A 12,519-nucleotide genomic window follows, 5' to 3' on the forward strand; every position below is an offset into this window, starting at 1 on the left:
ATAAGTCATGCTACGAATGAAAGTATAAAAAACAAACCACCAGAGAAGGGGACTAATATTTAGAACCTCCTCAAATCCATTCTGTATAAATGCTGCTGCTGCTGCTGCTGCTAAGTCACTCCAGTCGTGTCCAACTCTGTGCGACCCCACAGATGGCAGCCCACCAGGCTCCGCCGTCTCTGGGATGCTCCAGGCAAGAACACTGGAGTGGGTTGCCATTTCCTTCTCCAATGTATAAATGCAGCTGACCCTAAAGCATACTGAGGGTTCCAGCTCTCCTGTTCTCCCCCTACTTTCATGGCAGAGAGGCCAGAATACATGACAAATGAAAGTCTGGAGACACCGGGTCACCACAGATGTGCAGAATAAAAACTAACAACAGTCACAACCACCACCACCACCAGGGACTGGGTGCCAAAGGCCAAGCACCACCCAAAGCACTTTATGCAAACTGTCTTACTTAACTTTCCCATCTGTGAATACGCATAACAGTACATATAGTACTAACAGTCCCAGTTTACAAATTACATTGAGATGCAAAGGAATTAATGTATCCAAATTCACACAGCTAACAAGTGTCTGAGGATGGCAGAGGAGACAATTTCATAGGAACCAGAGCATTTGTAAAGACAGGGAACCTTCAATTAGCACAAACTACCCTCCCTCTCTTTTCTCGTCTCTAGAGAGAAGACTATTGGGAAATAAAAGATAAGACTTACACAAAGAGGAAGTAAATAATTGCGGAGCAAGAAAACAGCAGTGTCTCCAGGATGTTTCAGTTGGGAAGTACTAAACTCGGGCTTCAACGTTTCTTTCTTACCTATGGTATAGAAGGACACACAGGACCCTTCTTGTCTCCCATTTGAGCAACATACGGGTGGTGGGTAGGGTGAAACAGAAATGCTACCTGACAGGCCACTTTAGTTCTAGAGAATTGAAAGAGCCAGTGAGTTCTTGAAGGTAGAAATGGAATGAGTGGCTGAGAGCTGGCTTCATCCAAGCTGCCCAGCCCAAGGTAAAAAGGAGCTACTTGTTTCTATGGAAATGTCATCTAGGCACACATTACATCTAGTTGAAGCCACAATTCCCCAGAAAATCCAGAAAGCACTTTAAATAGATAGACTAAGCTAGACCAAGACTCACTTCAAGATGGTGGAACTTCCCTTAAACCTGACACTAGCTTCTGTTCTCAGCCTTTCCAGGTCCTCTCCTAAGAGAGACCGCAGAGCCGGAGTAGCAAGCACACTGAAATATCCCCTTCTTTCTATTGGACCCCAGAATGGAGGCTGTCCTCAACATGCCTGTACATTTTCCAGGGCCTAAAAGAACAAGTCCTGTGGCCAAACAATCATTTAAACTTTGGCAGTAATATTAATGAAGACCAATCATTCATGGCTACTTTGCATCACAAAAGATTCTCTATAAAAGGACTCAGATCACTATTCATAGACTTTCAGTGGGTTCTTTGGAAATGAAAACATTCCCCTTCACCACCATCATCCAGCTGTCCAGCCACATGTGAACCAATATAGACCAATAGTGTCCTTTCTTCAGCTGGCAGTAAACCTCCTTCTCGGGACAGACATGGAGGAAGATATCTCCTTCCCACCCCAATCCACAGCATCCAATGAAACTCTCCCTTCCCCTTCTTGCCCCCTACACCCCCATCTTCAAAGTAGTCCTGCCATCCTCTGATAAACCAGAAGGCTCATCCCTCTGCAGAGGATAAATGGCATCAATTCCAAAAGATTCCAAGAATAGCCCCTTTAAGAAGTTTCCATTTGGAAAAAATATTTAAGCAAAGCTGTGCTTGATGAAGTGAAATAGAATTAGCCGCTCCAGTAGCACCGGCTTCTCAATTCATTTGACGGTAGACCAGCTCATTCGCTTCCAAGTGGAACGGACTCAACAACAATACATCACAGTTAACTGTAGTCACAGCTCCAAGGAATTCCAGCCAGTTACACCGAGGTGTACTTAATAGTCCCCCATCTGTAATCAACCTTTTGTACATTTCTTCCTAATCGCTGCATATGGTTTCATTTTAATGAACTGTTTTCTTAGCATATTACAGTTGGTCATTCCAGGACACCTAATGGCCCATTCGGTATGTTAAATGACTCCTAGGGTCCCTTGGTTTTTCTTCCCCAGCAAGGCTTGGAGGGAATTGGTTTTTTCCCCTCCCCATTGCTCGATTTCAAGGGCACAATCACAGAAGATCAAAGGCCAGGACATACCTGTTGCAGTCGATGTGGAGGAGGAGACGGGAGGCGCTGACTGACAGTGCAACCCTGTGCCACTGCCCATCGGCCAGCCGGTACGGAAGCACCTCTGTCCGGGGCCTCCCACTGTGCATGTAGTGATAGCGAATCTCATCCCTCAGACCACTGCTCTCCAGCTCAAAATAGCTGTGTGTAAAGAACAAAAATGTGTTTTGTTTTACTTCTGGTTATCACAGCCCTCATCAATCCTCGTGACTTCCTATCAGGATTCCCAGACTCTAAAATTAACTCAACATGATGCAAAGAAACACAACCCACAGTTAATTGTACAACATGGAACCCAATTCACCTTCCGTCCAAGAGTCCTCACAGTGACAGCTTGAAGGCCTGATATGGTGACTGACGGGCGCACTGTGAGTGACAGGTGACAAGCCAATTGGCAAAGCTCTGTGCAGTGTCACTTAAATATAATTCAGGTCTCCTTTCTATTGTCTACAAAAGGCCATTCACGTGGAATGGGTTTATCGATGTTTATTTTTATTACTGCCACGTCTACTTTTTCAAGAATTAAAGGAAAATACAAGTCACGTGAACTATCAGGGATGGAAACAAACTATCACAGAAGAGATGAATAAGGTTTTTTGTTGTTGCTGTTGTTTTTACTTCCCTCTAGACAAGACGCTATATGTGAACAATTCCTACACAACCAATAAGGAAGGAACGTTTGAAGCTACTCGCATTATGTGTTAATATTTCCAAATGTCATGGAATGAAACATGTGATTGACCTTTTCTTTTTTGCAGATTGTTACCTTCTTTTTCTAGATCCGTGAAAAACTCAGCACCTCCTCTGCAGTCGGCACACTGGCCATAAAAGGCAGCAGGCAACTTTGGGACAGTCCTCAGTCGCACACCAGGGCTGGCACTTTCACGGGGGCAGAACTAGGCAGTTTCCTATGTGTCCCTTCTGAAATGTGTCACCGTGACCATCATCACCACAGGGTCCAATCTCGCTGCCAGGCACTGCACTGGGCCTCTGACATATACTGTCTAATCCATCACTCACAAAAGCCTGGAAGACTGATACGATACCTTCTGAGGATCTTTAAAAAAAAAAAAAAAAACTGAGATTCTGGAATTAAGTAACATACCCAACCCAGATTTTAAACTCGGAGCTAGATGTGACAATACCACTTAGGCCTCATCTCAGAGGCACAGAGACAAGGGAGTAAAGATGGCCTCCGCCTGCACTGTCTCCCAGCAGCTTATCCGCACAGGCAATTCAAGAACTGCTTGCCCAAACAGGTAATCATGTTCAATCTCAAGATGTGGAAGGACCTACTGCTTCTGCTTTAATCCACTGAGTTGGCCTGACCCCACTAACCCAAGCACATTTAATCCAGAACATAAAATGCATCCTCCATGAGCACTGTGATGAATATATTATGAATCTCAGCTTCTATTATCCATGACTTCCAAATCTCACATCACATAAGAAAACACATGCACATTTCTTGCTCATCTTTCACAGAGATCTTCCCGAGATCACACTGCAGGAAAAGCGAAGTCAAGACCAGCCTCTGACCCACCTCACGAGAACTATACAATGAATTAGGCTCAAGATCATAAATAGAAAAGGTTATTTATACTATTGCAGCCATCTCCTGGGGCCAGGTACATACTTACTAGTAATAATATAATATATATATTTTTAAGACTGTTAGGGAGGAAATCCCTTAACATAGAAGACATTCATTTTAAGAGAATTCTCCAATTTTTTTCCTAAGCACCCAGAATACTGGAAGAATCAAACAATCAGAGGACTTAAAAGGTCAGGAAAATCTTAAAGATTATCAGGTCATTCATTAATTTACTCAGTGTGTCAGTGCTGGACACACATTGAAAAGCTAAGATAGGATTTAAAATACAGATCCTGTTCTAAGATTTCCTACTTAGAGAATAGTGGGAAAAGAAATCAAATGTATGCCCCTCCCCTCAAAAAAGCTAGAAATTGGTGAATGGGAAACAAAGGAAAGTCGAAGCTATCATTTCATGATTAAATATGGCATTCTAGAAATGGGCTTTCATAAATATCTTATTTAATTTCTTCAGGCTAAGTACTATTATCACTATTTTACAGATGAGTTCACAGATGATCAGAGATATTAAAATACCTTGTCCAAGACCACACAGCTCCTGTACAGAAAAGCAGCATAACTTGGTACTTAAGACCTTACCAAGATTAACACATAATAAGAACTCTTTCGATGACTTTACTTGGACCAATAAGCTACTCCTAGGGGAAGGAACATGAACTTGAAAGGACCTCAATCAATGACAATCAAAAATATTCATGATAAACTGAATCATAATAAACAAAGAAAAAATGAGGCATATATATTTAACCAGATTTAATCATCATTGCCTCATTGAGCAACTGCTCAGTGTATTATAAACATATCTATTAAAGATCATTTTGCAATGAACTGGAGTAAGTGGGTACCTCAAGGTAATCACAAACATACAGTTATAATAAATATGCACTAATATTATGCAAATGGTTACTTGTGTCTTGGGACATCTTGCATATATACAAAAACTGCTGTATCTTAAACAACCCAGATGAAAGTCAAGATGCTATGTTTAAAAAACAAAACTGTTAGAGTTCAAGACCATTTACACATGACAGTAATTCCCCAGCATCTCAAGCCTGCAGACAAGGCCAAATCTTGTGGCCTAAGAATGCTCTTATGCAATTAAAAAGGGAAAATAAAAGTTATTAATAGATAACTGCAAAAGTGGTCCTAGAGATGACAAAGAAATCAGATAGCTAAGTGATACCTGGCTAAAACTGCTTCATGAATACTGAGGAGAGAACAGGGCAGTACTTGCAGGCAGTAATCCTCTGCTAATACTGTTGTGAGGCTTAGTCCTGAAAGCAGCATGGAGGAGGCAGTCATTTGGCCTGAGAGCGCCTGACATTAGCCTAAAGCACAGACTATAGATTTGTAGTAGAGCCTGCTCCTCTGGTGGTTCAGAGATGATAAAGAATCTGCCTGCAGTGCGGGAGACCTGGGTTCAATCCCTGGGTCAGGAAGATCCCCTGGAGAAGGGAATGGCTACCCACTCCAGTACTCTTGCCTGGAAAATCCCATGGACAGAGGAGCCTGGTGGGCTACAGTGCATGAGGGTGCAAAGAGTTAGACACAACTAAGCGACTAACACACACACTTGTTACTCAAGTATGGTCCACTGACGTGCAGCAGCATCATCTACTGAAATTCAGATTATAGGGCCCAAACCAAGACCCACTTGAATCAGAATCTGCACTTGAATAAGACTCACAGATGACTCACGCACACACTAAAAGTTAAGCAGCACTGTGGTTAAGTACACCAGGTGTTGCTTTATGCCCCGGGCAACTAATCATGGTCAAACGGCAGAAGTCTGATGCTACGAGCAAGTGAATAAGAACCATGTGGAGCTTTCAGGGGAAGAGAGAGCGCTGAAAGCAATAGTGAGTCAGTGTTCAGTGAGCTCTCACCCCTACCAGTCCTCTCTCTTCAGCCCTCAAGTGCTTTTGAGTCTTCCTAGGAGTTTGTGGGAAGGACCAGCTGTATAGGTGATAAAGTTATCAGTCAGATTTTGTGAGCAGCATTTCTCCCCTTAGCCTGGCACCTCAGCCAAGTGTACTGCTCCAGTGAATGGTCCTGGCTCCCAGAAAAATTTGTTCATCCTTCAAGTATTTGAAAACAGCAATAATATTCACTACAAAGCTTTCTCTTTTAGACCAAGCATTTCCAGCTCAATCTTTTATACTACTGCTCCCACCCAAAATAAAAGGCCTTCCTGGCCAAAGATGGGGTCACACCGTTCTTTTAAGATTCTTCCCCAACTTGGTCACCAGGCTTCAGGTATGGTAAAATGGATCAGCTACTCCCATAAATATAGCATCCAGGAATAAAAATGCCTCCTTTGCACTGTGCACAACTGAGTGCATCCTAACGCTGACACTGACGTACAGATATCTAACACAGCAAATCCTTTGACTCAGAATTATTTTGAATCCAGTATTTTGACTCAAAATAACTATGAGGGTGAATCTTCCCTACCATGTATTTACATAGCTCGATTTTCTTCAACCTAACTTCTTGCTTAAGTGCTAGGCAGACCCTAGCCATAAACAGTGTGAATAATTCTCCAGAGCCTATCCTTAAGGGTTCAGTTCAGTTCAGTCTCCCAGTCGTGTCCAACTCTTTGCGACCCCATGAATCGCAGCACGCCAGGCCTCCCTGTCCATCACCATCTCCCGGAGGTCACTCACACTCGCGTCCATCGAGTCAGTGATGCCATCCAGCCATCTCATCCTTGGTCGTCCCCTTCTCCTCCTGCCCCCAATCCCTCCCAGCATCAAAGTCTTTTCCAATGAGTCAACTCTTCACATGAGGTGGCCAAAGTACTGCAGTTTCAGCTTTAGCATCATTCCTTCCAAAGAAATCCCAGGGCTGATCTCCTTCAGAATGGACTGGTTGGATCTCCTTGCAGTCCAAGGGACTCTCAAGAGTCTTCTCCAACACCACAGTTCAAACGCATCAATTCTTCACCTCTCAGCCTTGTTCACAGTCCAACTCTCACATCCATACATGACCACAGGAAAAACCATAGCCTTGATTAGATGGACCTTAGTCGGCAAAGTAATGTCTCTGCTTTTGAATATGCTACCTAGGTTGGTCATAACTTTCCTTCAAAGTAGTAAGCATCTTTTAATTTCATGGCTGCAAATCACCATCTGCAGTGATTTTTGAGCCTCAAAAAATAAAGTCTGACACTGTTTCCACTGTTTTCCCATCTATTTCCCATGAAGTGATGGGATCGGATGCCATGATCTTCATTTTCTAAATGTTGAGCTTTAAGCCAACTTTTTCACTCTCCTCTTTCACTTTCATCAAGAGGCTTTTTAGTTCCTCTCCACTTTCTGCCATAAGGGTGGTGTCATCTGCATATCTGAGGTTATTGATATTTCTCCCAGCAATCTTGATTCCAGCTTGGGTTTCTTCCAGTCCAGCGTTCCTCATGATGTTGCATATAAGTTAAATAAGCAGGGTGACAATATACAGCCTTGACGTACTCCTTTTCCTATTTGGAATCAGTCTGTTGTTCCATGTCCAGTTCTAACTGTTGCTTCCTGGCCTGCATACAGATTTCTCAAGAGGCAGGTCAGGTAGTCTGGTATTCCCATCTCTTTCAGAATTTTCCACAGTTTATTGTGATCCACATGGTCAAAGGCTTTGGCATAGTCAATAAAGCAGAAATAGATGTTTTTGTGGAACTCTCTTGCTTTTTCCATGATCCAGCAGATGTTGGCAATTTGATCTCTGGTTCCTCTGCCTTTTCTAAAACCAGCAACATTCAGTTACTATGAACTGAATTCAAATCTCACAAAACTGCCTGATACCCATGTTAGATTCATAAATAAAAGTCAGGAACAATAATTCCAAATAACATAGATAGGTTAAAATCAACCAATTATTTTCATTAAAATATTTGTCATTTTCCCAGTAACTTATGCCAGGGAACCCATTTCTTCAGAATATTAGGCAGACCAACAGGATAACTACAAACACTCAAAATGTTGAAGTGGTTATTGCTGGATGAGTGTGATTTTTCCATACACTAGGATGAAAACATCAGGGTTAATTTTTAAATGGTTCCAGAACTAAATCAATATTAAATACAAAAAGCTTTCACGAAAAAGTATTTTTTCCAGCAGCTCCACAAAGATATATATTGATTGTCTGGAGAAATAGCTCACACCCCAAAGAGCTCCAAAGTGAGTGCAGTACCAGCTTCCACCCTATGGCCTCTATGTGCCCCTGAACCAAAAACTGCCTCCCAGAAGTCTCAGTGGGGAGTTCAAGGCAAAATGGATGTGAGAAACAAGGCCACTCGTATCCAATGTGTATCCCTGGCAGGATTATTGGGAGGAAAGGAGAAAAACCAGATAAGCCACTATCTTCTTTCTGTAATGGAAACAAATCATCACAGGTGTAGAGAACACCTGGGTAGACTATTCTCCAAATCCTAAAAAATGGCAAAGAAGACTAAAAGAAACAAGTTTGCTAGCAATATCCTAGCATATTGCCTGCAATGCCTAGAAAAAACATCTACTTCTGCTTTATTGACTATGCCAAAGCCTTTGACCATGTGGATCACAACAAACTCTGAAAAATTCTGAAAGAGATGGGAATACCAGACCTCCTGACCTGCCTTCTGAGAAATCTGGATGCAGGTCAAGAAGCAGCAGTTAGAACTGGACATGGAAAAACAGAATGGTTCCAAATAGGAAAAGGGGTACATCAAGGCTGTATATTGTCACCCTGCTTATTTAACTTATATGCAGAGTACATCATGAGAAACACTGGGCTGGAAGAAACCCAAGCTGGAATCAACATTGCTGGGAGAAATATCAATAACCTCAGATATGCAGATGACACCACCCTTATGGCAGAAAGTGAAGAGGAACTAAAAAGCCTATTGATGAAAGTGAAAAAAGAGTGAAAAAGTTGGCTTAAAACTCAACATTCAGAAAATTAAGATCATGGCAACTGGTCCCATCACTTCATGGCAAATAGACAGGGAAGCAATGAAAACAGTGACAGACTATTTTTTGAGGCTCAGAAATCACTGCAGATGGTGACTGCAGCCATGAAATTAAAAGACACTTGCTCCTTGGAAGAAAAGTTATGACCAACCTAGACAGCATATTAAAAAGCAGAGACACTACTTTGCCAACAAAGATCTGTCTAGTCAAAGCTATGGTTTTTCCAGTAGTCATGTATGGATGTGAAAGTTGGACTATAAAGAAAGCTGAGCACTGAAGAATTGATGCTTTTGAACTGTGGTGTTGGAGAAGACTCTTGAGAGTCCCTTGGACTGCAAGGAGATCCAACCAGTCCATCCTAAAGGAAATCAGTCCTGAATATTAATTGGAAGGACTGATGCTGAAACTCCAATACTTTGCCCACCTTGAGTTAGTCAAGAACTGCTTCACTGGAAAAGATCCTGATGCTAGGAAAGATTGAAGGCGGGAGGAGAAGGGGACAACAAGGGATGAGATGGCTGAATGGCATCACCAACTCAGTGGGCATGAGTTTGAGTAAACTCCAGGAGGTGGTGATGGACAGGGACGCCTGGCACGCCACAGCCCAAGGGGTCACAAAAAGTCAGACACAACTGAGTGATCGAACTGAACTGAGGAAAGGTTAATTCTACTTTTAACAATATAGCTAACATTTATTTGGTAATAGCCAAGCAATACCACTCTTGGGCATATACCTAGAAAAGATGAAAACTCTAATTTGAAATGATACATGCAACCCAATGTTCATAGCAGCACTATTTATAATAGCCAAGAAATGGAAGCAACCTGAATGTCCACTGACAGATGAAGAGGACATGGTATATATACACAACAGAATATTACTCAGATATAAAGAATTAAATAATGCCATTTGCAGCAACAAGGGTACACCTAGAGATTATCATAAGTGAAGTCAGATGGAGATTGACAAATATTATATGATACCATGCATATACAGAATCTATAGATGATACACATAAACTTATTAACAAAACAGAAACAGAGGTGGTCATAAAAGGCAGTTATATGGTTATCAAAGATGAAATCAGGGAGAGGGATACATTAGATATACACTACTACATACAAAGCAGATAAGCAAGAATGAACTACTGTATAGCACAGGGAACTAAATTCATTATCTTGCAATAACTTATAATAACTAAGATTGTGAAAAATAGATTTATTTATGTGAAACTGAATCACTTTGCTGTATACTTGAAACTAACACAACATTGCAAATCAACTATAGGACAATTAAATTAAAAGAAAATAGTAACAGCCAATATGTACAATGCTTACTGCCAGGAAATGACTGTAGGCCTTTATATTTCATATTAAAATAATCCCTACCACATCCTAGGGTATATTTATCTATTTATTCTTTGCTTTAACAGACGCTTCCACAGCACTATGTGCCAGGCACTCTTCCACAAGTATTTACTCATTTAATCTTCACTGAAACCTCAAATATTATCAGCTATTACCATTCCAGTTTTATAGAGGATGGATCCAAAATAAAGATTAAATAACTTTTCCAAAGCTACAGAGCTAGGTAATAATGGAACTAGGATCCACATGGGAATAACCTAGCTCCAGGGTTCCTGCTTTATGCAGCCTCCCAAGTTCATGCTTTTAACTACTACCTCATTTTAAAAAAAGAAATTTACGATTTGGGAATGGAAAAAGGTATTCCATGTAAATGGAGATCAACTGAAAGTTAGAGCAGCTATACTCATATATCAGACAAAACAGACTTTAAAATAAAAACTGTTACAAAAGACAAAGAAAGATACTACATAATGATCAAAGGATCACTCCAAGAAGAAGATATAACAATTATAAATACATATGCACCCGACATAGCAGCAACTCAATACAGAAGGCAAATAAGGGAGAAAGCAACAGAAACGCAGTAGTAATGGGGGACTTTAATACCCCACTTTCCTCAATGGACAGATCATCCAGACAGAAAATCAGTAAGGAAACACAGGCCTTAAATTACACATTAGCCTTAATTGATATTTATAGAATATTCCATTCAAAAGCAGAATACACATTCTTCTCATGTGCACATAGAACACTCTTCAGGATTGACTGCAAAGTGAGACTCTGTAAATCTAAAACTGAAATTCTATCAAGCATCTTTTCTGATCACAACACTATGAGATTAGAAATAAACTATAATGGGGGAAAAAAGTGGCTTCCCAGATGGCACAGTGGTAAAGAATCCACCTTCCAGTGCAGGAGACACAGGAGACACAAGTTCTATCCCTTGACCAGAAAGATCCCCTGGAGAAGGAAATGGCAACCCACTCCAGTAGTCTTACTTGAAAAATTCCATGAACAGAGGAGTCTGGTGGGCTACAGTCTACAGGATAGCAAAGCTGGACACAACTGAGCATGCACACACACAAGAAAAAAAAAAAAACTAAAACACACACACACACACAAACATGTGCAAGCTAAACAAAATGCTTTTAAAAAACCAATGGGTCACTGAAGGAATTGAAGAAGAAATTAAAAAATACCTAGAGACAAATGAAAACAAAAACACAATGATCCAAAACCTATGAGATGGAGTAAAAGCAATTCTAAGAAGGACATTTATACCAATACAGTCTTATCTTAGGTAACAAGAAAAATCTCAACTAAACACCCTAAATTTAACACCTAAAACAACTGAAGAAACAAAAACAAGCAAAACCTAAAGTTAGTAAAGAGAAAGAAATCATAAAGATCAGAGCAGAAATAAAATAAATAGAGATGAAGAAAACAATAGCAACGATCAATGAAACTAAAAGCTGTTTCTTCAAAAACATAAAATTGATAAAACTTTAGCCAGTCTCACCAAGAAAAGGGAGAGGACTCAAATCATTAAAATTTGAAATGAAAAAAGAAAAGTTACAACTGATACCACAGAAATACAAAGGATCATAAGAGACTATTACAAGCAACTGTATACCAATAAAACAGACAACCTGGAAGAAATGCACAAATTCTTAGAAAAGTACAGTCTCCCAAGAGTGAACCAGGAAGAAACTGAAAACAAACAGACCAATCCCAAGTAATGAAATTGAAACTGTGATTTAAAAAACTCAACAAAAGTCCATGACAGATGGCGTCATAGATGAATTCTATCAAATATTTAGAGAAGAGCTAACATCTAGTCTTCTGAAACTGTTCCCAAAAAATTGCAGAGGACAGAAAACTTCCAGATTCATTCTATGAGGCTGCCATCACCTTGATATCAAAACCAAACAAAGACAACACACAAAAAAAAGAAGAAAATTATAGGTCAGTACCACTGATGAACATAGACACAAAAATCCTCAACAAAATATAGCACTCTGAATACAAAAATACATTAAAAGGACCATACTGGATCATGATCAAGTGGGATTTATCCCAAAGATGCAAGATTTTTCAATATTTACAAAACAATGTGATACACCACATTAACAACTCAAATAAAAACCATGTGATCACCTCAATAGATGCAGAAAGTTTGACTAAATTATGATAAAGACTCTCCAGAAAATGGAAATAGAGGAAATACATCTCAACATAATAAAGGTTATATGTGACAGACCAATAGCTAGCATCATACTCAGTGGTGAAAATCTGCAAGCATTTCCTCTAAGATAAGGAACAAGACAAG

General features: G+C 40.4%; 1 protein-coding gene across 1 annotated transcript in view; it reads right to left on the reverse strand.

Moving 5' to 3' along the window:
• Nucleotides 1–12,519, reverse strand: part of NELL1 (neural EGFL like 1) — a 997,636-nt gene that overhangs the window by 832,379 nt on the left and 152,738 nt on the right. The window contains exon 3 of the mRNA XM_052662389.1: nucleotides 2,238–2,408. Within this exon, the coding sequence (XP_052518349.1) occupies nucleotides 2,238–2,408 (171 nt within the window). The remainder of the gene's footprint in view (nucleotides 1–2,237; nucleotides 2,409–12,519) is intronic.

The sequence above is a fragment of the Budorcas taxicolor genome, chromosome 25, assembly GCF_023091745.1.
Source record: "Budorcas taxicolor isolate Tak-1 chromosome 25, Takin1.1, whole genome shotgun sequence".
Taxonomy (NCBI): domain Eukaryota; kingdom Metazoa; phylum Chordata; class Mammalia; order Artiodactyla; family Bovidae; genus Budorcas; species Budorcas taxicolor.